The sequence below is a fragment of the Lichenostomus cassidix genome, chromosome 6 (assembly GCF_008360975.1).
Source record: "Lichenostomus cassidix isolate B80296 chromosome 6, HeHo_3.0, whole genome shotgun sequence".
NCBI lineage: Eukaryota > Metazoa > Chordata > Aves > Passeriformes > Meliphagidae > Lichenostomus > Lichenostomus cassidix.
In genome coordinates, this window is record NC_139487.1 from 16259440 (window position 1) to 16284221 (window position 24782).

The window sequence follows — 24782 nt, forward strand, 5'->3', positions numbered from 1 at the left end:
TCCAGTGCTATGCTAAAACCCAAACCAAAATAAGTAATATGGGACAGATGTAGCACATACCTTGCACAGTGGAATAAAACACTGATGCTTCCTCTTAGAGTATTCAAGCTTTCAAAACCTGTTTCTCGCAAAGTTCAGTGTTATACTGTAACTGTTATATGTGGAACAGGTTAAAAGGACCCCTCATATGGCTAATTTCAAATGCATCTACTTCGATAAATTCCTTCTTTTACACAAAACTTTACTTCTATTTCCTTTACTACACAAGACTTCTCTTGTGTAGTAGCTGCCTGTCTCTCCTGGGAGCATTGATTCTATGATCCCTCTCAAGATCAGCAGTAACTTCCACATTGGCATCCACACGCAGAAGTGCCTGGCTAACACCACGCAGTTAAAGTTAATGAGATATTTAAATACAAATATGTAACCTCTCTTTTCTCATGGATCCTTTTTCCCCAGAACACCAACCTCAATATCAAGTCTACAAGCAAGGAAAAACTAATTTGTACAGCAACAAATATGGTGATTGTCTCTTCTTCAGAAAACAAAGCAGTATACTGTTCTATTGCCAGCTGCTTTTAAGGCTCCTGTCAAACACTCTCAAGTACTCACTCAGATCATCTTGCTTCCACGCTTCTATCCTTTAAGAAATTCAATGTGTAGGAGACTGCATGGGGACCTATTGCCAGCCAAGAACATTTCAACTGGCTCATCTGACTACAGCCAAAGCATTAAAGGTTGCTGAGAGGAGGATTAATATTTGGCATCTTGCACAGAGCCTGTGCAATCATTTTTGGTGTCATTAGGCATTAACATGTGGCAGAGCAGAAATACTGTTTAAGGGATATTGACCAATTCCCCAGCTGCTCTGCGCTGATTGCTGTGTGTGTGGGCAGGCAGGGGAGGTGAAAAAGGATCTGGAGGACTAGGACTTTGCCAAGAGAAAACAGTCCTGCAAGGCCCTGTTCTGAAGCTTTTCTGTGAAGCTGGGTTGAATGGGATCAAGGGCGGGTTAGTTCAACGCGAAGCAAACTGCTCTGCCCGCAGTCCGTCCCGGCTGAGTGCCTGCCGCGGCTGGCAGTGTCCCGGCGCCACCTCCCGGGGGTCGCAGGTAACCTTGCGCAGAGCCTGCGGCCACCTTTGGTTAAAGCTTTTTTAGTTTTCCTCCTCACAGCACGGATCAGGTTTCAGCCACGGTCAAATGATAAAGGCTCTATGATGTAATGTGCTCATATTTTCCTTCCAGAAGCCCTCACTTTGTCTGTAACTGGAGTGCCAGAAGGATGGGGGGGGGGGGAATCATTCACCACAAAGGAGGTGAAGTTGAGGCAAGCAATTTTAAAAATATTTTAAAAGAATTTAAGGATATAAAAGTATCAGTGTGTACTCATTCTTTCCACTCAAAGTCAAGGTAGATAGGCTGTTTGTCAAAAAGCAATTTAAACCATTCCACACAGGCATAGCTCTTACTGCACGAGTAAGTTCAGAACACTTCCAAAAACACCCTTCCTAGTAAACAAAAAAAGTTTCACACACAAACTTTTTTGAACTTCTCAATTTTAATGGAGTCAGAACAACTCTATACAGCTATATACAGATTTAGAAGCATGAGTAAATATCTATTGCTTCCTACATACAATGAGCTGGAATAATACAATGGGAACAGGTCCTAGCTAAGAAATATAAACAGACTTTCACAAGATTATTTTGCTCTCCTTGATCGTAACCGTCGCTTGATAATTAGATGATCACTTTCTTTCTCTTTTTGTTCGAGAAGGATCTGAAAAACATGGGTTAAAAGATGGTTATTCAGCATTTCTTCAGAGACAAATGATATTCACCTTCTAGACCTGTGTGCCCAACAGAACAGTTTTTCCCACAATCTGCAGAATTTTACCTGAGTCACTCTGGTGAAATTTACCTATTCACTGAGAAGTGAGAAAACAGAAAAAAATTAAGTAAAATAGCAGAAAGAAAAGACCAAAATGAATGGCTAGGTAGAATCAAGAAATAAGTTATTTTCAAATCTCTTCTGCAACTCAATTAGACCTTCACGTATGTCATTTTCCCTTAACAGTTAATTTTAAACTAAGATTACAAAAAAACATTACAGTGGGCAAAACAGGAATCTTAATCACTTACTAAAGAACCAGGGATATCCAGAGGACAAGAAATGTCTGTTGAATACAGCCTTCTCTTAGCTCGTTTTGGCTTGAGCTCATTTTCTTTGACATTTTCTGGTTCTGCAGACTTGGGAGAGCTTATTGTCTCAATAAGCTTCTTTGCTAGAAGACAAATTTTACCATAAATACATGTCATGGCTCTGTGAGCCTCAAAATTCAGGAATAAAGCAAGCTTTATTAAAAGAGTTTAAAAATTAAACCAGTGTAGTCCAAAGTTCCAATATAAAAATTCAGAAGTGGTATTTGACTACCACAGTTTTCTGTAGCTGGAAGCAGTAGCTGCAGCTTCAGATGCAAAAGCTTAAAGGACACATTTAAGTAGCACATGAAAAATCAATTAGGATTCAGATCCCACTGAGATCTCACTTAGAGACTAAGTTGAACAGGTTTAACTTCTTTGTGCTGACAGAAGCACAGGTTACAGTCAATTTTCTCTAAATATTTTTATATATTTATCAAACTAATACTAACTCTGTAAAGAGAAGAGTATTTGCACTAGGAATAAAAAGAAATATAAGACAAAAGCAATACTGTTATACAAAGAGGGAAACCATACAGGACATGGTAATAAAGTTATAAAACAGAACTCATTTGCTCAAAGTAAGTATCCAAATTAAGGATGAAATTTTAATTAGTCTGACTTTGGCTTCCACTAATAACAATAATAAATACTGTGCTCATGGAACCAATATGCCAAATGTAGAATTTTTTTAAAATTTCACAGTTATTATCTAGACTGTATTATGTCAGATAAGATGTACTCTGTAGCAGCATAAGCTTTCAAGTTGGTACAGGAGTTTATATTAGCTGTCCAGATTAAATAATGACAGACCTTGTTTTTAACCAACAAATAATAGTGTCTTTTAGAATTAAACACTGGTGATCCCTTGTACCCTCTGCTAATATTTTTTTTAAAGCACAGTAACCCAGATATCATTCTCACTGTAGGAAAGAATAAAAATATATTCAACAGAGAGTTCTAGCAATTAATCTTCTCAAAGCTATACCTAAACTTAACAAAATCCATTAATTGCTCTATATTCAGTTTAATTAAGTCTTTCAAATATTTTCATGAGTCACTAGCTTTCAGATTTCATAGAATTAACATACATCAAAAAACATTAACAAAGTTTCCACAGAAACAAGGGATTGCTTATAGAACAAGGTAAGATTTGGAGTTTGGATTGAGACCTTGATTTTTTTAGAGCAGCAGGATAAGTTTCTAAAATTGCCTTTACCTGTAAATACAGTAGCTGTAGCTCCAACATTTTGGGCCTAACAGTTACCATTGCTCGTATGATAAATAAGCACACATTCCACACTGCATCTCTCATCCCACCTGGTTTATATTTCACATTTAACCTAAATTTTAGAACCATGTGGTCCACACAACCAAGACAATCTTTTCTACTCTTGCTATTCTGCAATGGCCAGAGAATAGGGAATAAGTATTATTTATACTGTACAAACCTTTAGAGTGAATAATAGTAGGAGAACTTTGGAAAAAATCACCAATTTTCTGTAGTGTCCCATCCTTCTTGGCTGACTTTTTACCTAGAGTACATCCTTGGCTTCTTAAGGGGTATTCTTTTCTAAGAGACTGTGCAGTAGACATCTGTACAGAAACACAGGATCATTGTTTAGGCTGAAAATTGACTTAATCTTCAAGTTCAGTTTAATTTTATTTTACTTTGATGTTATTTTCAAGCTGACACATTGAGCTTTGCTACTGACACCTCTGCTCATTTTAGTAACAATATCACTACTGCAAGTAATGTACTCATTACAAGAGTATGTCTCATTACAAGAATGTCTCATTTTATACCTAGAAGAAAGAAAATTGCCAGAGTTTCACAGAATACATTTAAGAAGTGTGAGTCATATGAAACAGAGGTTTTTTTATGAAGGCAGATTCAAAGTTGTAGAATATTTTATCAGACAAGCTGTTCTAATTATAAACAAAAGAATCTGATGGGGCAAAAAAATCTCTCACTTGCCCTCTGATTGTGCCCAGGTTAGTACTATGGCCTAAAAACATATTTTTATAATTGCCATAAATATAAACTTTAGTTTTACCTCAAAGGCATTGCCTATAACATCAAATTTTAATAGTATGCTCAAACTAGTCTTTTTAACTATTTAATGTGTAACATTCTTCCCCTTTGGATCACTGCACACTGCAGCTGGAACACTACACATTCTTGGCAAATAAAAACACTTTGGCTTAGGGAGTTTAGTAAAAAGACAACATAAATGTTGAAGAATCCTTATCTATGTACTTCAGTCGGGTAAGAGATTGCTGCATAAGAATATTTGCCCCTTTCACAAGTCCATCTTTACAGAAAAGACTAAACTAACTTCAAAAATGGAACAAAATCAAACCATTTTTTTGTTGCTTGTAGAAGGTGAATCAGCCATTGCAGGTTTTGCATTTCTCTTGTTCTCACTTTTCACAAAATCCTAAGAAAACCAGTAGAAATTATAACTGATATTAATGATTGCCTAAAACAAAAGAAACAATTGTATCGAAGTGATCTGTAATCCCACAAACCAGAACTGGAAACAGGAACAAATAGCATTATTTGGGAGAGAGAAATGTAAAAGGCAAAGAGAAGGTGCAAGTTAGGGACAATGGGCCAGTGACTGCATCAGTTGAAGTCTATGACCTTATTCAATACAGGCCAGAGATCCACCACTTGTGGGGCACAGGGTTTAAATAATACCCTATGTATATCCCTGGGATCTCAGCAGAAAAATCAGAAGTTAAGAGTTTTCATAAATGATCAGAGTAATGCTTTGAAAAGCCGCACAACGGATTTTGTCAGTTGGTCTAGTTCACACCTCATTCATCTCTACACTCTTCCTTTTCCTTCTCAGCTTGAGCATTTTGACTGTAACTGGTGAGGTGCTGCCCTGGTGCTTCACCTCCATCTTATTGGGCTGCAGAGGTGTGAACTGGATTTCCATCTCTGGTTTTGGGAACCGACTAGTTTTTCCATCCTCTGTGGACACTTCAGTAGAGTCAAGGACAATTTCAGAATGGTCCTACAAGTATATGGAAATTGTAAGAAAACAAGTGTTAAAGTAATTATGAGTTAATACTACTACATAATATGTATTATGTCCCCACCCCCAGTGGACTATAAAGTAGGTATTCCATTTTCAGGCTGTTAGCTTTCAGAACACTTACAACAGAAGAGATCTCCTTCAACTACAGCAGAGTTTAACCCTTATTATCTAAAAAGTTTTTTTTAAAGTTTTAGACTTATTTGTATCTATGATCACAGAACTTTCCTTGCTGAACTCACCCAGAGACTTTGAGTCATTTTTCCTAAGGGGCAGACACCCTTAAGTGATTGCCTCCATCTCTTAACTCTGCTGCTTCTTAGGAACTAGGCAGTAATAGCAGCTTTTGTGAGAAAGGTACAATATTTCTCTAGCTTATCTTTAGGGACATCTCTCCCTCTTCTACTCTAAAAAAATTCCAGAGTAGCTGCTGTTCCTCCTTACATTGGTTCACCCTAAAGAGTACCTCCTTCCTCTTGAAAACAAAAATGATAAAAGCTCATGGAAAGCCAAAAGGTAGTTCTCCAACAGGCTCTGCTGGCATTCTGAGAGGGAATCCCACTCAGAATCTCAGCAGCACTAAATGGAGCAGATCAATAAAGTTAACCAGGAATGGTTAGTGTCAGTTAAAGCTACACAAAGAATGCCTATGGTAGAAGAAAGCAAATCTCAATCTCCCCTGCTTTGGTCACCCACTGAAAAGGGTTTATATTTTTTTCCCAGATGGCTAATCTAATAATCAGCCACTTCATGCATACTTCAAATATTGTTTTGGTTTGGTTTTAAGTAGGATGCAAGATACTGTTTTGATATTATCAGCCCCCATACGTACTGGTTAATTACAGATTCATCTCAATACACAATAGGCAACATGAAAGTTGAGTTGAAATCCCCTCAACACTGACATAATGAAACTGAGATGACACTACAAATACCACATCTCCAAGTCTCTACAACCTGGATTAGTTAACTAGTTTTTGCCTTAGGTGTAACAGTTCTATAATGTATAGAGAGGTAATATTTGATTAACTAAAGTACTTATTTTCTGAGAGAGAGTGTGAAAAAATGAATAAGAACTCGGAACTGAAGATACAGGTAGAGTATAAGAAGTTTCGGAAAATTCCCAGAACTATATACAGAAATATACACTGAAAAAAACAAAAGAATTACTAACATATCATTAGTACATAAACAAACATACCTCTTTGTTTACAGACTGATCAATTTTATCTTGTCCTTCTTCAGGTAAAGGTACTTCTGCCAAAGACTGAAGATTTTCATTGTTTATTTGCTGTTTCATTTCCTTCATAAAGTCATCTTTCTCTGCCAGCTGTTTCATTTGATCTTGTATGTCAGTTTCCTTATCCTAATAAACATAGCAAAAATTGTCACAAATTTCAGGACTGTCAAAAGAAAGTAATATATATCACAAGCATCATCATGATAACTTGGTCATGTCAGTTTCATAACTGCAGGCTAAATCAGCTATGTATCCAATACAAAACCAAAAATTTAATGCCCCTATGTAAAGTGAAGAAAGGTCTAATAAGAGTCTAAGGAAAGGTAATGCAAAACTTTTTATTTTACTATACTCTGGAATTCTAAGTTCACCTCCCATTACTCATGAAGTTCTTGGTGCTGTGAAAAAGACAACAAATGGGAGAGTTGTTTCAGATATCTAATCCAAATTCAGAATCAGAGTGTTTATTTGAACTACTAAATATTTTCAAACTCCAGTTACTATTACAAATTGAGTTTCAAACAAATGTAAAACTTTTCTTTTTAAATTAGCTGTAGGTGGTTTCAATATGACAGTGTTTAAGAGAAAAAAAATAGAGGCAGAATGCAAAGACCAACTATAGTGTTTCACAGAATTAATGGATAACAAAAAACCCAAAAGAAAATCACACAGAAAGAAGAAAGAGAGAATTGACCTTTTCTGAAGCCAGTAGTACAGCCTGTTTCAGCTCTTCTATTTCTTTATCTTTTTGTATGGTGCTAGAAGCCAAAGTCTTGAGCTGTACTTCCAAAGCTTCTACTAGTTCATCCCTTTCTTCCCGCCACTTTTGAAGATTGCTGTCCTTCTCTGCCAGCTGTGCAGCAAGTCTTTCCTAAATATTAAAAAGGTAGGTTAGAATAGAACACCACTTCTACACAGAATCTGACTCCTTCTGCTAGTTTTGTAGTGCTAGTACTCTTTTATAGCTTCAGTAAATTTAAGAACCATGTCGATATTAGAAAGCTCACACAGAACTAGTTTCAGTACAAATATGCAAAAGTAAGCAGTGTTTCAATCAGAAAATCCGATTTTCTTTCAAAATTTTCTTTTCGAGAACCACCACTCCTGTTTGCTCACTTGAAGATTTTGTTAATAACAATTCTCAGGCAAGAAAAGTCACAGATAAAGTAAAAGTAGTTGTAAGCTCCTAACATCCTCCCGTAGTAATTGGTCCACAAAGTTATTGCTAACTACTTCTAGATGCAAACGGTTTTAGATTGTACAGGTTCATATAATAATTTCATCTGATTAAAAAATTACAACCTTGATTGGAGTCTAGTCAACAAGTAACGTGTCTCAGTTAATAACTATCAGTCTCCCCCCAATGCTAGCACATACTACCAAAGCATATTTCTACTCTGTATCTCAAAAATGCTTTTTCCATCAGCTTCTTGCTTTTCCTCTTCCTTCTAAAGTCTCACAGGTTTTTTTAAGGAAAATCTTATTTTCCAAAGTAAGTTTTCTAGGCTTCACTAAGGAGTAATTCATTTAAGTGTAGGTTATTTATTGGTGTTTTACACACAATATGAAATTTGAAGACTTCTTAGTGAGGTGATAGTGATAGGACAGGAAGGAACAGGCATCTTAGCTTCCATTATCTATAGTATTCTATTCTTCCCTTTACATACTGAGAACATCTAATCTAGCCTTTGTCATGAGAGAAAGTAAGGGGACTGACAAAGGCCAGCTACTCTCAAGTGCCTACACTGTTCAATATTTGACGTGATTTACTCTGTACTAAAGACACTACAGCACTCTGCTGAGACATAAAGTCACTTACAATTTCTGCTTGTTGCTTTACGTGATGTTCTCTATCCTCCACAAACTTCCTCATTTCCCTGTTGCGATGGTTCTCGGCTTCTTTTACTTGATTTATGAGTCCCATTTTTTCCTCAAGCCACCTTTTTCTATCAGTTTGATACTTTGCCTCATTCTCCTATTTTGATGAAACCAGAAATAAAAACCATAAGTAAAAAGACTTAAAATTCGGAATACCATTGAATGGATTAATTTCAAAAACATAAAAGAAATACTAGCACAGTTTTACCCTAGCATACTCCCAGGTATAAGTATTATACTCTCATTTGTTCTTCTCTATTGAAAAAAAAAAAAAAAATTCAGCACTTCTTATTAAGACTGGCACATCTTCATGGAATAGAGTTTCTTCCCTCAAAACATTCTGGGTAAATCACAGACACTATAAAAATTACACCAAAAGTAATGGTAAAGAGACACTTGTACCTCACAAATCCCCAATCTTTTATGCTGCCTTAAAGGACATGTTAGAAAACTAACTTCTGCTTCAAGACTGAAAGGGAAACAATGCAGTACAGTTTGAAGGGTAGGCAGAGATAGCGTGTGTACCTAAGACTGTCACTTCAATCCACAGCAATTTTGTCTCCTTTTCTATCACAACCCAACCTCTTGTCAGACATTCTACTACATAAGACAGGAAGCACTTGTAAAGTTGCTTAGAAAATAAGTCTGCTTTCTAATCCAAGGAGTGTTAAAGGTAAGTCCTCAGCCTTACAGGTCATGCAGCAAGCACAAGATCTTGAGAGTGTCTGATTTAACAACTGACAGGAAAGATCTCTGGAACTGATATCAGGAGTTGGATTAAGACAACTGTGAGAGGAGATCAGCACTGTGGATGGCAGTAGAATAATGTAGGGCAGGATGTAGTCCAATATGGGGCATCAGTGACACTGTCTGAAAAAGATGCTTCAGAGGAAGTTTCCTTTACCAGTGTAATACTTTGCCATATCATGCCCTAGGCTCTTGAAGACAGGGACACACACATTTTACTCCTAAATGGAAGGTATGGCCTTAGATTTGAGTTATATCATTAGGTTTTACCTTCAGTTCTTTTTGCAGCTTTATTAATTCCTCATTTTCATTTATGGTTTTCTCCTCATTTTTGCTCATCTTTTGCTGCCAATCACTACTGCTCTGGTTATTCAGCTCTCTATATTTCTGCTTCCATGTTTCCAGTTCTAGTCAGAACACAAAATGAGTTCACATAGTGTGTAATTTTAAACACATAATTGAACATGTTCACATCCTTCTACTAAAGTTGCTTGGGTTTATCACCTATGATTACAGACAACAGAAGCCTTTTATGAAATTGCTATTTGTTATGTAAAAGTTATCCCTAAATAACAATTGACAAGTAAAACCAGAAATGTAAAGCTGCTATCACAATACACATTCACAACAATTTTGCTTCCCTGCTCCCTTTCCATGGAGAGATTACCCAAAACTAATCTGTTGGTCTCTTCTAATTTGGCTTCAAGCACTTGATCTTGTTCAATCTGAGTCTGCTCTTGTTCTTCTAATGTCATCCGCATATCTTCAATTATTTTTTCCTTTGCACACAGATCTGAAAAATTGAAAATTTACAGATGAGCCTCCTAGTTGCCACCATTCTCTCCCAAAGTGCCTTAACTACAAGGCATTTCCCCATTTTCTGGGATCTAAAGCTCTATAAGAGATAAATAGAGCATCTCTTCTGAACTATCCACAGCCCAAATTTCAAAGTGATTCTACTCTCATCAGCTTAGTTCAGATGTGTGTTTTGGTGTTAAATGTCAGACTCTGGCTTGTATAGCTGTGAGAAACTAACCACTGTTCAACTGCTAAATGTTTATCAAATCTGCAGAAAATTTGTGCTAGCATGCACAATATTGTGCTGGTTCATGATTTTGTTAAAATGGACAAACTAAAATAGCAAGTAAATCCCAATATTTAACTTAGTAAGTTAACAGTAATACTTTCTCCAAGGCTTATGTTTCTTAATCTGAGACTGTTTCTTTGCTTACAAATATATCTAATAACAATTCAATAAAAATTAGTTTCTGACTGAGATTTTAATGTCCAGGTTAGAGTGCCTCTATATTCCAAAACAGAAACATGCAAGACTCTCCAAATTTGTAAATGACATGGTCACTCATTATGTTGACACACTGCACACACACAAGAGAATTGAAACTATAATGGCTCTTTCTAACCTTTATGTGTTTTCTCATACTGTTTGGAAATTTCTTCCAGCTTTTCCTTATTCAACTGCTCCTAAATATCACATTGAAAGCAAATTAAAGAAATTAAGACATGTTGAAAGAAACAAATACATATACTAGAAATTAATAGCTTTTCATTCTGAATCTAATAATGAATAGAGTATTTAAGACAAACAGTTGCAATAAATAAACTCTTCATATAGTATAAAGTAGCATTCCAACTGTTTATAAAAGGAGACATTACTACCAACATATCCAGGTGTCACTAATGAGAAACTCTGCAGGTATTAAGTATGTATTTACTAGACAGACTGTCAAATTGTTTTAAATAATGTCCTGCATGAGAATTTCTTTAAACATTTTTCATTCATCTGTTAAAACTAATTTCAGCTGGCTACTCTTATTTTTACCACAGCTTCTGTAAGCTTTCTCCAGCTGCTTGAAAAACTTGCCTCATTAGTAGATCAGTTAAAACAATTAAGAGCAAGTAAAATTTTAGAAAACAAAATACCTTCTTAAGTTGCAGGATTGTACGCTGTTTGAACTCTAATTCTTCACTAAACTGGTTTTTAATTTTCTCAAGTTCATTAACTTGTTTCCTCAGGGATTTCTCCTGAGTTTGCATTGTACACACCTGCAGTAGGACAGCAAGCAAAACTTATATTTGGCTACAAGCTTACAAGCAAAACTTACATTTGGTTTACAATCTCTGTAAATTAGCTAGATAACCAACTACTTAACTTCGAGCAAATTTTTGTAAGCATCTTCACTAAATTTCAGGGACTGGTAGAGCACAACTGAAAATACTCCAAATGTATCACTGGAAATAGCCTTATTAAGAACCTCTTAACATTCATAGATGGAGATTTGTGAAAACAGGTTTTAATAACAGAAACCCAAACTTGCAGAAGAAACATTTTGCCTACGGTTACCAACCTCTTTTTGTACTTGCTGAATTTGTTTCTTGGCATCAGAAAATTTCTCTTTCAAATCTGTGTATTCTTCTTCTTTCCTCTGCAAATCTTTTTTCAAACTTTGTACAAGGGCAGAGCTCTCAGAAAGATCTTTACGTAGCCTTGGATTAGAAATAAGGAGACATAAATAACATTAGTTTTACATATTAAGTCAGGCTCTTTGCTGGTTTTGTTTGCAAAGAGAATCTCAGCTCTATCAGATCAATGACAAGCTTCATAATCTTACATTTGGATTTCAATTTCTTATTATATGAACCTGAAGTAACAAACTGCTCAGATTCACTTCTGAACACTGAATTTTTAAAAAATATTATCTTTTTAAGCACAATAGAGCAAACGTTTTTATCATTAGGTGACTTTACAAATTAGAAAAACCCAAAATTAATATCAAGTAAATTTAAAGTTGATAACTACATCCCGGGTCTTGTAAGAATCAAGATAATAAAAAGAAAAATAGAAAAAAACCAATAATATTTATGTAAGTCATGCCATCACAAGTTCTCCAAAGTAAACAATAAGTTTGATGGGTTTATTTTTGCATTACCATATTTATTACAACAAGTTTCCAGTAAGACATCTTGGACTTTTACTTTTAAACTAACTAAAGGAAGACTTTTTAGACCCTATAACTGACAATCCAAGGCTTCACAAAAGGAAGTCTTCAAAGCTTCACCAGCACAGGGTTGGGGATCATCAGACATTCATGCTAAATTGTACTTTGGAGTACGTGCAGTACCCACAGCTATGGCACTAAGCAAACCATAATCAGGAGAAAGGCTACACAGCATTTTAAAAGCTATTTTTACATAATTGCTATTTCCTTACCATATAGCAAATATAATCTCTCAGATAAATATAATCTCCTAATTCTTACAGATTTAAAAAGTAGAGGGTTCTGGGGAAGGTTCTACCCTCTACACCCATCATTCCTCCAAGTCTTCGAGTAGACTGTGTTCACCTAGAATAGCTATTACCAAAATGGTCTGTCTGCTTCTCGGGCTTTTGCTCCCCTCCCCTTTCTTCCTTTCCTTTTACCATTCAGTCCTTTCCAAAAAAATGTATCCTGCTTTTATACAAGTTACAGGATATAACATTAAACTATGTAATTTCTTTCAGAAAGGGTCTGCAACAAAACTATTACAAATCCCCAAATAATTAATTTCACTGTATGCTCCTGTTTTCCTGCACAATAATTCTACATGATTTAGATGTGTATTTTTGAAAGAATATACAAACAGGTGAGGAAAACATAGCCAGCAGAATATACAAATATAAAATTCAAGTAGTGTATTGAAACTTTGCAAAGAAGCCATTTGGCTAATCAAGTTTATAAACATGCAAATCTGTTATATCAAAAACTGATGTTGGCATAAGGGAGTTTTAACTTAATTCTATTCTCAAAGGATTAGGCGTAATCTCATTATTTACTTACAGTTCTATACACTGTGTTTGCTCATACTCCTTTTTCTCCCTTTCCTGAAGAACGTGTTTCGTGGTCTCCAAACTGCTCATCAACTGCACAACCTCATCTTTCAGATTTGCTTCTCGATCATTGAGTTCTTTCAGTTTTCTGTCCAAACTGGTACATTTCTCTTTCAGAGCTACTGTATTGCTTTCTAGATTTAAAATAGTAGATTCTTTTTCTTTTAGTTCTTTTTCTAACTCTTTCAAGCTGTCATCTTTAGTCCTAAAAGCCTCCAACATGCATTCAAGATCTCTTATTTTTCCCTCATAGCTCGTAACTTGGTCCTGAAACTGTGCAATTACTCTCTGATCTTCTGCAGCCTGTTTTTCAAAATCCTGGGTTTTCTTCTGGATTTGCTCTTGTAACTGATTCACAAGGTCTTTCTCCTTTACAGACTGATGATATTGATTTGCAATCTCATTTAATTGTATTTTTAGTTGATCATTGCAATTCTCACTATCATGAAGTCTCTTCTCTAAGTCTTCAACTTGTTGAAGTAGTTGTTGAATCTGATCACTTTTTTGTGAAGAAGCCTTAATCATAATTTTGCATTCTTCCCAAATGCTTTCAATACTGCGGTGAAAGGAGCTCTCCTGTCTCAGATCTGCTGTAGAAGCAGTTTGGAACTGCATGCATAGAGGACTCATTTGAATTGTCTCTGGTTCATCTTTTTGAGGGTCTAAGGAATCCTTTACATTAACTAAATCTACATCCACAGCATAAGACTCTGAGTGACATTTACAAAATTCATCTACCTGGGACTGTGTTGTTTTAATTTGTGACACTTCGTCAATTATATTTTGTTTAGCACCTGTTACTTTGTTATTTAGCTGAATAATCTTTTCCTCTTGTTCCCTATTTATAGTTTTCTGTTTGTCCAATTCAGAAAGAGTCTCCTGATATTCAGCTCGACATTGCTGAAGTTCTCCACTTAAGGCAGAAGCCTTTTCTTCAGAAGCAGAGAGCTTGAGATGCAAGCTTGCTATCTGCTGATTTAACTCTTCTTTTTCTTTTTTTTCTCTTTCGCATTGTTGTTCAAGTGCAGCTATCTGACCCTCCAAGGTTTCAGTTCTTTCCTTCAGTGCTACTATTTCCATGTATGTCTCAGAATTACTTGTTCTCTTTAGATCAAGAGAGTAGTTTTCCCAACTCTCTCTTTTATCTCCTAAAAATAAAACCAAAACAATATCAAGAACAAATAAATCTCCATATAGCTCAGGTTAATTAAAATCAACAAGTCACTAGCACCACCAACTTGTAATTACTCTGTAGAAAATGGCCACCACCTAAAAGCCACATTCTCATAGAATTTTAGAGTCTTCAAGTAATTAGAACCCTCTCAGCTGTTTTATACACAATAAATGCCTCTTGGGCTTCTAGGCATGATTTGCAGAAAGGTGTTTGGAAGACTTTAGAAGAATTTTCTACAGGCTCTATTCCAACCTTGTATTCTGCCCCCCTAGCAGAAAAAATCTAGCTAATTTTACTAATATTTGATACACCTATGAGCCAGGTAACATTCACAGTGATATCCAGTTTCCACCTCCACTGATTCAACAATCCCTCTAAATAGAGCCAGCAATTACCTACCCTACATTTAGAGGAGCAAAGGTGTCATACGCTTTTCTGAGAAATTTTATGCACAATCTATATCACCTTACTTTCAAAACAAAGCTAAAAATCCAGCACAAGGTTTTGTTTGCTTAGTGGTTGGAACCTTCCTCTCTTCTTTATTTAATAGATTTCTGAACTAGATAAAAGGATAATTATTAATGCCCACACCTAATATGTATAAAGTTCTCCAAGAAAGATTTACAAAATGTCATCCCAACCCCAAATTTCCATTTAATTAGCTTGAGTGTTTTTTCCCAAAGTAACAAGCAATTCTAACTAAAATCACATGTATTTAATCACCTTCAAAACTGACTCTAGCTGTATTTCACATGAGTGTTTTAGACACGAGCTGTGTCCCTTTAGTAACATGCATGCTATACTTTACTATTTAATCAAACTTGACTTCATCTCTAAGGATTAGGCCATCACAACTACGTACTACTAGAGAGATACTGTGGATTCTTGTGAGTATTGCACCTACAGTAAGGAAGGGTTAGGCAATCATCGAAGTTTGGGACGATTAAGCACACATGCTGCATGGAAACCTCCTCTGAACACATCCAACAGCCACAACAGCAACTTTACTATAGCATATAAAGTCATATTTTAAAATCCTACAAGATTAAAATTTTTGGATTTGCAAATGGTTTTCTCTGAAAGCCCAGTTGTGTAGTCCTAAGAAAACATATCAGACAAAATACTATATATTCCTCTCCCTGGACCAGAGTTTTGCAAACTTCATTAAAGGGTGATGAGGTTTACACGTGGTTTGTCAAAGTCACTAGTCTTGGCTTCAAATGACACATACTTGAAGCTGTACAAACAGACATGTCCTACTGGATCACACAGCATCAGTTAACCTACCCTAATATTTTTACCTCCTTTTGCTACAACAGGAGGGGCCAGCCATTTTCTGTGGACATTTCCTGACATTCAAGAATTGAGACAGTACGGTCCTGCTTAACTCTTTCAGTATCTATACATGCACCTGTTGGCTGTTAGCTTGTCTAACTATGCCTGCAATCTGAGAATTACCTGCCTCTCCTACCTTCTAGGGCACCACACATCCGAAGTTGAATACCCTCTGCAGGACGTGCTTTGTCAATGGAATCACAGAAGATCCTGAGTTCAAAGGGACCCTCAAGGATCATTAAGAGCAGGGCTGCCCTCCAGCCTCTCTCACTCCTCAGTCTGTACTTACAGCCAGGGTTACCCTGTCTTAGGTGCAGAATCAGGCACCTGCCCTCATTAACATCATAGGGTCAGTGAGTGCCCAACTCTGTCTAGATCTCTCTGCAGGGCCTCCCCTGCCAAGAGTGTCAACAGCTATCATTGGCAAATTCAGTATAGTTTTGGTTCCTGCATCCAAGCTGATTACGAAGATGTGGAAGAGAACTGGGCCATTATGGAGCTCTGGGGAAACCCCCTGGATGGGAGCCTGATGTTATCCCATTTACTAGAACTCTTTGCACCATAAACCTAAGACTGATCTACTGCACGTGAGTGCTCCCTTGTTCTTTCACTGCACAATGTACTGAATGATAGTCCAACACTTAATTTATTTGCTCTATCCTCGGTTTTCTGGGATCATATGAATTTGACAATTCTCCTTTTACAGAAAGGAAAGAAAGGCCTTTCACCTTCCTTTTGCATATGCTTTCCATAGTTCTATGAGAAACTGAAGCCAAGCTGGGTCCTGAAGTCAAGTTAAAGGCAGATAGCTCATAAATATACCATTTTTCACAAGTCCCATATAGCTTAGTCTCACTTATTAATAGACTTTATTCACCTGATAAGCTCACAGATAAAGCAAGAAAAACAAAAAGACCGAAAGTACAAGCATGAGGGCTGTACAAAATATGCCATTTGTGGACTTAAGCTTTCCACTTGAATGGAAATAAAATTAATTTGTCTCCTTTGCCAGCACAGTCACCTTGACCAGAGCTGATGTGTTCACAGCATGCACACAGAACAAAACATCAAGGTTCACAGCATGTGCTGTTATGACTGAAAAATCACTAAGTCATTGACACCTTTGATGCTTGCTTAGGTAATTTGCAAAAAAATTGAGCAGGAGATGCTACTACTTTCTTGGAAGTCTAGCAACTGAAAATTTAGCACAAAAGCAAATGTTAAGAAATTGCCTAAGAGCTACAGCTGGGTATGCAGGTACATACACAGGTAAGAAAAAGCATCAGAAAGGAAAGAGTTTAAAACCTGACTTTTATGTAAAGCATGGAGGAGTAAAGGATATATAACCCTCTGCCAAAAAAATTATTTACAGAACAGTTATTTCCATTTATAGTTTAACATAGCAGATTTCCTCAGAGCATAATATTTACGTTTCACAGCTTCTGCTCCTGTTTTAGAATAGTAATTGAACTTTTTTTGAAGACCCCCTGCTGAGTGATGGTAGACATTATACCTTTCTTTGTAGGTGGCTCTTCTTCTGCAGTAGGCTTATTTTCCAAGCAACGTTTTCTTCCCGATTCCAATACAGTTTCCTCACAATCCTTGAATTGGCTGCTTTCAGTCACTTCATTAGAGTTCTTTTCTGCTAGTTTTTTCTTAATGGTAGTCAAAGTGCTGTCCTGTGTTAAAATGAGATCAATTGCTTTGAAGTTGTACAATTTGAACACTTAAAAGACTTAGTAGCTCTTTGTATATAAGTATCTTTACAAAACTCTGGGTAAGGTGCATAGGGATTGCCAGAGGAAAAAAGTCAGTGACAGATCAGTTAGTTAAACCAAGAGCTGGTGCACCTTGTAAAAAGAGCAAACACTCAGTTCTACAAATTTGTCACTTCCTGATCATGGTTGGTAGAGTTGGGAACTTTAACAGCCTTCAGCAAAGCCAGAAATCATTTTTGTCATCTGATGCAATCGAAAGCCTAGTCAGATCTGCCATACATATTTATATACACCTATCTGACTAAGAAAAGTTTTACTTGCAAGATGACAAGTGGCAAGCCTGTGGTTGTCAAGGTCCAATTATTTAATCCAATAATTAAAAAACCACAATAGAATATAATCTTGAGGTTTACAGTCATGTTTGAAATTTCACGCCAGACAGTTTCACAGAAACACTGGACAGTTAAAGCCTTTTTCTTGGAAGAAGCAGTAACAGTAAGTCACCACAATTTCCTTCACTCTTGAAGCACTCATTTATTGAAAAGTGAAGCAGCTACAGGACAGACAAAGAGAACATGAGATAAAGTAAGGCCAAAGCTTTGAGTTTACAACGTAAGAAAGAATCCCCAAAACAGCATGTTTCAATTTTTTTTTTACCTGTATAACTTTAGCCAAGCTAGTCTTCAGGCATTCAGCAGATATCACTACACTAGACAATTCCAAGTTTTATTAAACACATCAAAAGCAGATACCTATGTCATACTTCCTTATTTCAAACTCTGCTCAATATATTCATATTATCGCTCTTCCCTTGAATGTGTGAGCATATGTTGGTGGTGGGTGGAAACACTGATTTTTTTTCCCCCAATATACACAATCAATCATTGTCTTTTTTATATTATTAGATACTATCTTCAACTGAAATTGACCTTTTGTTGCAATAAATCCTTTTCTTCCTCTCTCACTCACGCAAAAAATAGAAACAGTGATGTACTTCCTCTATTCCCACTGTTTAAGTCCTCACCATCTGAGGTCTTTTTATTTATTTAATGGCTCTTCAAAGTCTCATCTAGAATCCTCCAATAATAACTTCAGATCACTTGTTCTGAAAGTCCCATTTTTTACACACACCCCTGCAAACATTTTGCTATGGCTTTAGTTTTAATACCAACTGGCCTGCTATCATTTCAAGTAAGTAAAAATTCTTTAAAGAAAATTCCAATTTTTTGAAGTCCGTTATAGGCACATTTAAGATTTTTGTGTATGAAGACAATTGAGATGTCTAAGACTTACATAGTCTTTTATGATGTCTTCTAAACGAGTTATCTGACTTTGTAGACTTATAATAGCTTCATCTTTTTGCTTCACAATGTCAATTAGTTCTTGAATCCTTTCATTTTGCATATTCATTTTCTTGAAAAAGAAAAAAAAAGTAGCTCAGTGTTAAATTGAACTCCACCATGCTTTTAAAAGCAAGATCAGTGTGATACAAAAAAAAAAGCTAAAATGCTACTACACTATGCTTCTAAGTTATTAGAACTTAGTATTAAAGCAAATAATTTTTTTTTTTGCAAAGTTACCTCTGTTGCTTCTTTAAGTTGCTCAGCAGACTCATCCAATTTAATCCTCTGTGTTTCAAAATCTGTAACAGGAAGAAAGCCTGCATCACATAACCAGCCATCAGTTTACTCAGTAACCCATTTCTCTGTGTCTTCTGGTACCTCACTAGTTTTTGAATAGATTTATTTTCAAGCTGACTTTTACTCATATGACATTTCAAAAGTTGTTTAGGTTTTCTGAACTGGACAATTGGGCCTTGCAACCCACACAAAATATAGATCATATCACAAGACCTCTGCTGAGATTATTATGAGGTACTGCTAGCTTCTCCTCCACCAAAGTTCCACATAATGCCTGAAAACACTGCACCAGCAAAACTTAAATAAGTAAAGGAATTACAGTACAACAAGGAAACCAATAACTTCGATGTTTTACCCCACAATTCCTAAGTCTGCAATTGACAATTCCAAATTTAATTTTTAAAATGAAACAAGGCCTGTAGAATTGTTTAACCTGAACATACACAAAACAATGGATTACCACCAATATATATATGATTTGGTTACACAATCCTGCTCAACTATATTATTTTTCCTATCTTACAGTACTCAGTCATTTCTTTTTTTGTGTCTTTCACATCCCACTTAGACCCAGCTTACCTCTGGCTTTCTTTTCTAGCTCTTCCTTGGTCTCAACTAGTTCAGCAGTTATTTTTGCCTGCTGTTTTTCAAGACAATCTATAGTTTCCTGTGGGTCCTCTAGGGACACAATACACTGGTGTGCTGCTTCTGCCTGACTTTTGATATCAGTGATATCATTTTGCAGAGAATCAATAACACCCTTAAAATCAATATAGGCACCTGTGTCTGTGCTCTTTTCTTCATTCTGAAAGATAATTTGCATTCATTTAGAAATGGTAAATTAATTACACAAAAGCCATTATTGCTACAGATAATATGGAAGATTGTTAGGAATTCTAACATGTAAGTGCAGTTAATTTCAACATCAAAACCAGCTTGTGGGTTCATATGCACTGATTGCCAGTTTCTGTCTACCTTCACACACCAGTCTCCAGTATCAAGCCAGAGCTACTTTATATCATTTAATGACCCACCATTAGATTTCCCCTTGTATCTCCACAAAAACATCTCCTCTAAGTTTACTATAAAAGCTAGCATATTTTAAACCAATGAGAATATTGAATGAACAGAGCAAGAAGGAATACATCTGTTTTAGAAGGAATACATCTGAAATTTTCAGATAACAGGAAAAGTTTGTGAGGTCAAATTAGTGGCAACTTATCATACTAAGTTATACTCAAAGGACTGACTTTATATCTTCCCTCTCTTTTTTAAAAGAAAAGGAACTCTCAAAAGTCAGAGTCAAGAATCTAGCTGTGGCATAAGTGGATGAATAATTCTCATTGCTTTAGTTGTAGCTACATCTGCCCTAAGAGAGAAGTCTGTGACTACTCCAGCACATATATGGGGCCTAAGAAGTCATCTTCAAAGATTTTAAATAGGCACTAAATGCAATGGATTTTATAGCATAGAAAAATTGCAGATTTCCCCTCAATTTCTTTGTATAGAATAATTATCACTTTGTGCTGGAGAAATGCAGAAAACCCCACAAATTCCTGAATCCCAAGGCTCAGAAACTTTATCTATTAAATGAGATAAATATATCTTGCATTACATTGTGTGCAATTCCTTGAAACCATAACCCTTGAGAAATACCATGACCATAACAAATAGTTAGTAAAAGGGACTGTTGGAGCAGGCAGATAAAAATACCAGAGGTCCAGCTTGCTCACTGCAAGGCTTATCTTGCAAATTACTTCTTTTTTCATCTGTATTTTTAGTACAACTATTTACAAGTTCCTTGAAGATTTCCAGGCGTTTTTCACAATTTTCTTCAAGCTGTGCTCGTTCACGAGAGAAGGACTCTCTGGAGTAGAAAAAACAGGTTAGCTAAAAGCTAGCCATGAGAGAGGCTAAAAAGTTATTAACATAGCTGCCTACAAACAAAGATGCTTTCTTTTTTATTTTGGCACAACAAAACAATAGACAAAACAATGCTGCTACCCTAAACCAGATGATTATTTTACACATGCAGGAAGAACAAGAGGGAAACAAATACACAGATTATGGGTAGCACTTAACAGAAGGCATTTTTTCTAAGGTGCTTGAGACAGTATCTGTTAGGAATAGCACTAAAACAAAAAAGAACCAATGAATTTGCAAATGTCACTCTTTCCAAAGACAAATTATCAAAGCAGCTCTTTCCTTAGAGCTCTACAAACAGGAACAAACACTGTTTACAAATTATACACACACATTCCTACCCATCCCACAGGAAAATCAAAGCCTTTTCTACAGAGCATTTTTCCTGAGCTCATAAGCCAAAGAGAAACCAGCACATTAACAGATGCAGTAGAAAATCATATCTAGCAGAAGACTGTGGTCTCTTAGAGCCAGGAGAGATTTAAGAAATAAGCAAATTTACTTTCACTTTCCTAACCAGTGACTTTAAAACTACTTAAAGCCAGCTTACTTGAAATCTCTTTCCCGCTCAGCAAAATGATGGGCAAATTCTTGTACCACTTCTTCACGGATTTTCATTTCCAGCAGTAACTCGTTCTTCTTTGCAGTAATAAGTTTCTCCCTCATATCATTTATGAGATTCAGTTGCATCTAGAATTACAATTAGTATTATCCTTTTCATAAAGAAGTACTTCCCCACAAGTGAGATTTTTCCTATTCCTCAGACACTACAACACTATACTCTGCAGCTGGCAAAACTTTTTCCTGTTCTTTTATTAGCTTCTTTATAAACAGGAGTATTAATGAGTAGATTGAGCTACCTGTTTGGTTCTAACACAGCAGTTTAGGTTTGCACAGAGTGGGTATTCCCAAAGAACACGAAGCTTATAAGAAAAATTCTTGACGTTATCTTTAAAGATAGGCTTCAGATCCACAGAATTTGCCCTTTTTTTTCCAGATGGCCTTTTCTTGGTAGCCTCTACAAAATGGTCTCTAGTTCTTGGTTCCCTACTCCTTGTCTTCCCCAGATCTGACTAAAATTGCTGCTTCTTAAAGAACAGTGTCCAGAGTTTTCTGGTGCAGAAAATAACAGAACAATCTTTTATGTTGCTAAAAACCAGGTAGTATTTCCTGTGTATTGACCACAGGATACCAAAAGAAGAGAAAGCCAAATCTGCAATTCTTATTGCTCAGTTTTGTAGTTTGACATATTTAATAGTTTTCCCGTAATAAGCATCAAATCATCCGTAATTCCACTTGTAGTTCTAAACACTGGATTTAGGTAGTAGAAAACAAGTAATGAGGAGGAGAAGAAAGAAATAAAGGGAAAAAGAAAAGGGTGAGATGGAAGTAACCAAAAGAATATATTCCTTCAAGGCTCCATGCTACATTAATTCTTAAAGTAGCCCTGGCACATACCATGTACTTTTCTTTTGGAATAACAACTAAATTTCCTTCACTTTCCCGCACTGCTTCTTCTTTTGACATACTGGGCTGTTCCTCCATCTCATCATCATCTTCAAACACATCTTCCAAGGTTCTGTCACATAGGACAGTAGCTCGTTTCCCTGGGATTGGCATTCCAGTGACATTAAGCAGTGATGATTCTCCTGTCAATTTCTGGCCAAATGACTGATCTTGGGGAAGAAGAGACATGTCCATAACTACAACCTACCCAGAAAATAAAGAAAAAAAAGAGTTATTGGTATTTTTTAAAGCTCCATTGGCACTTTGAACACCTGCTGCACTCTCCTGTAGGTCTCCTGTGCAGAGCACTTTCCCAGCTCAGAGTCATTACTTAAACAAGTTTCCAGCCAGAGTACAAAGTTGTCACTTTCTAGCCTAACCCTTCTTTTCTTCTCAGGAACAGCAAGTTTCACTAGCTGGGTAACTTAAAAGAGGCAGCAACAGATTCTGTATTTCCTGTACTTTGAGTTTCCAGTTGCATTATACAAATGCCATCCTACAAAATCTATTTCTTTAACAGCTCTATAATCCCTACACTCTGCTCCTTCTGGTATTGTAGTTAACCTGCCCAAATTCCAAAGGCATGGGCTTAACTGTTAAGAAATCTTTTCCATGGCTTCCATTAAAGCTACAGCATGGATCCCCCACACTTTGATCTTCCAACTTTGCCAAAGTTACATCACTGCACTTACCGCTACTGACTCTGCTTGCATCTTCCCATTGAAGCCTCTGTCACCATAAAGATGACCTTTCAAACTCCCTGGTGCTCAATCTATTTTATCAATATTTCAGATGAGCAATATTCCAAATTAAGATAGCAGTAATAGTATATGGGACAGCTAGAAGTGAGAGCATGTTGTATCTACAGAGGATCTCAGGAATTTTTTTCCAAATATAGTGTCTTACTAGGCAGGATGTTTCATAGGAATTACAAACTTTCAGTAGATGCTTCTACCCCCACACTCCAAAAGAAAAAAAAAGTCCCAATAAAGCCTGTCTAAAAGCACTAGGAGGTAAAGCTCAACCTGTTATAATTAGAAATATGATTGCAATGAGACAAAAATCCAGTAACTAAGTTCATATTTCTGAAAGTGAGAGAACCTGCTCTTTAAAGCAAATCAAAGTTACTAATCAACAGACTACAAAACACTTACTTTTTGTGCAATGGCTGAGAACTTCAGCACGTTGAGTGTTTCCTCATATGCTGAAGCACATTTGCTTATGTTTACTATCATGTACACCTTCCCCTTTCCACTGAAGAATCCTTGAAGGAAATGAGTTAACTTACTTTCCCGAAAGGGTATGTGCTGCTGCAGCCTTTAAAGGACAAAAGGGCAGATGATCAGAAATTTATTTAGTTCCAGTCAGTGTAAGAGCTATCAGGTGTGAAGACTTGAAAATTTCATTCTTACTATGACACTAGTGACAAGGGTGTTTTAAATTTATTCTAAAGTTTGTGTGATAAGCAAGCTCAGAACAAGAAAGTAAAATTACTAAAATCTTTCACAGCATGTTTAAAGGATGTTATAATTTAAATGATTTAATTAAAAAGCAAAACCAGGCAAGTTTAAAGATAAATCTGGGACATCAGCAAGACTATAATATACATTTCAGAAGTCTATACATATTTCCAACCAAAAACTTAAGTGTTAATATTGTATATTTTAAACAATAGCTTTTAAACATTGTAGGCAATACCTAAAAACCACAACCAGTTGGCAATTCATAAAAGGACTTACTTTGACTGCTGACAGTTCTTGAGTGCATTAATACACTTGCCTAGAGTCAGGAGAGAGGTATTTATATTTCCACTCTCTTTCAATCTGTCACCCTCATTGCGGGTCTTGGTACATCTTTCAGAACCAGCAAGATCACACAGTGATAATCTGAAAGCAGATAAGGGAAAAAATCACTGTATTTACCTTAAAGATGTACAAATTATCCACTTTTAAAAAATGATCACTTTTCCCAACATGCTTCCTATTCCACCCCACCCACCTCTTCATCCTCTTCCTTCTGGGCATTTGCATGAGCACAGGTGACAAGACAGAAGAGACCATTGCAACCTGATGGCCTGAGAGTATGACAGTACAAGTGGGGAAGCCATCACACATGCAAGAGGCTCTGCCAGCAAACACTAGGTGCAGTACCAATACATCAACATGGAAGATAATTGGCAACTTCATCACAAAAGACAGACTGTTCTGAACTTACTCATTGACTCGGGTCACCCTTGGTGTTCCTGAATCTTCAATTTTTAGTACTTTAACTGTGAATATGCTGTGACTAAAAGGAGAAATTGAAATCAGCAGAGAAGTGATACAGTAGATCAATACTTTCAAAATAATTTTAGCCTCCACAACATCTACGCAAAATGTTGTTGGATCTGTCAACATATCTAAGCATATACAATCAGATACAAACTTTGAAAGAGATGTTTATGTAGTATGTATTTTGCTTTTTCCTCAGACGGAAATGGATTATTT

General features: G+C 36.3%; 1 protein-coding gene across 4 annotated transcripts in view; it reads right to left on the bottom strand.

Moving 5' to 3' along the window:
• Window positions 1-1540: 1540 nt before the first annotated feature.
• KIF20B (kinesin family member 20B) overlaps window positions 1541-24782 on the bottom strand; it is a 33964-nt gene continuing 10722 nt past the window's right edge. For 3 of the 4 annotated variants that reach the window (XM_085065264.1, XM_085065265.1, XM_085065266.1), the window contains exons 10-33: window positions 24511-24582; window positions 24036-24182; window positions 23451-23613; window positions 22249-22500; window positions 21341-21480; window positions 20581-20734; window positions 19447-19672; window positions 18808-18869; window positions 18521-18640; window positions 17023-17188; window positions 12951-14148; window positions 11481-11619; window positions 11056-11178; window positions 10536-10596; window positions 9782-9907; window positions 9385-9521; window positions 8309-8464; window positions 7184-7360; window positions 6451-6615; window positions 5025-5228; window positions 4566-4643; window positions 3654-3798; window positions 2143-2285; window positions 1541-1780 (exon numbers count right to left, since the gene is read on the bottom strand). In XM_085065264.1, coding sequence (XP_084921390.1) covers window positions 1703-1780; window positions 2143-2285; window positions 3654-3798; window positions 4566-4643; window positions 5025-5228; window positions 6451-6615; window positions 7184-7360; window positions 8309-8464; window positions 9385-9521; window positions 9782-9907; window positions 10536-10596; window positions 11056-11178; window positions 11481-11619; window positions 12951-14148; window positions 17023-17188; window positions 18521-18640; window positions 18808-18869; window positions 19447-19672; window positions 20581-20734; window positions 21341-21480; window positions 22249-22500; window positions 23451-23613; window positions 24036-24182; window positions 24511-24582 — 4432 coding nt within the window. In that variant the 3' untranslated portion in view covers window positions 1541-1702. The remainder of the gene's footprint in view (window positions 1781-2142; window positions 2286-3653; window positions 3799-4565; window positions 4644-5024; window positions 5229-6450; window positions 6616-7183; window positions 7361-8308; window positions 8465-9384; window positions 9522-9781; window positions 9908-10535; window positions 10597-11055; window positions 11179-11480; window positions 11620-12950; window positions 14149-17022; window positions 17189-18520; window positions 18641-18807; window positions 18870-19446; window positions 19673-20580; window positions 20735-21340; window positions 21481-22248; window positions 22501-23450; window positions 23614-24035; window positions 24183-24510; window positions 24583-24782) is intronic. The other variant, XM_085065268.1, reaches the window with a different exon arrangement.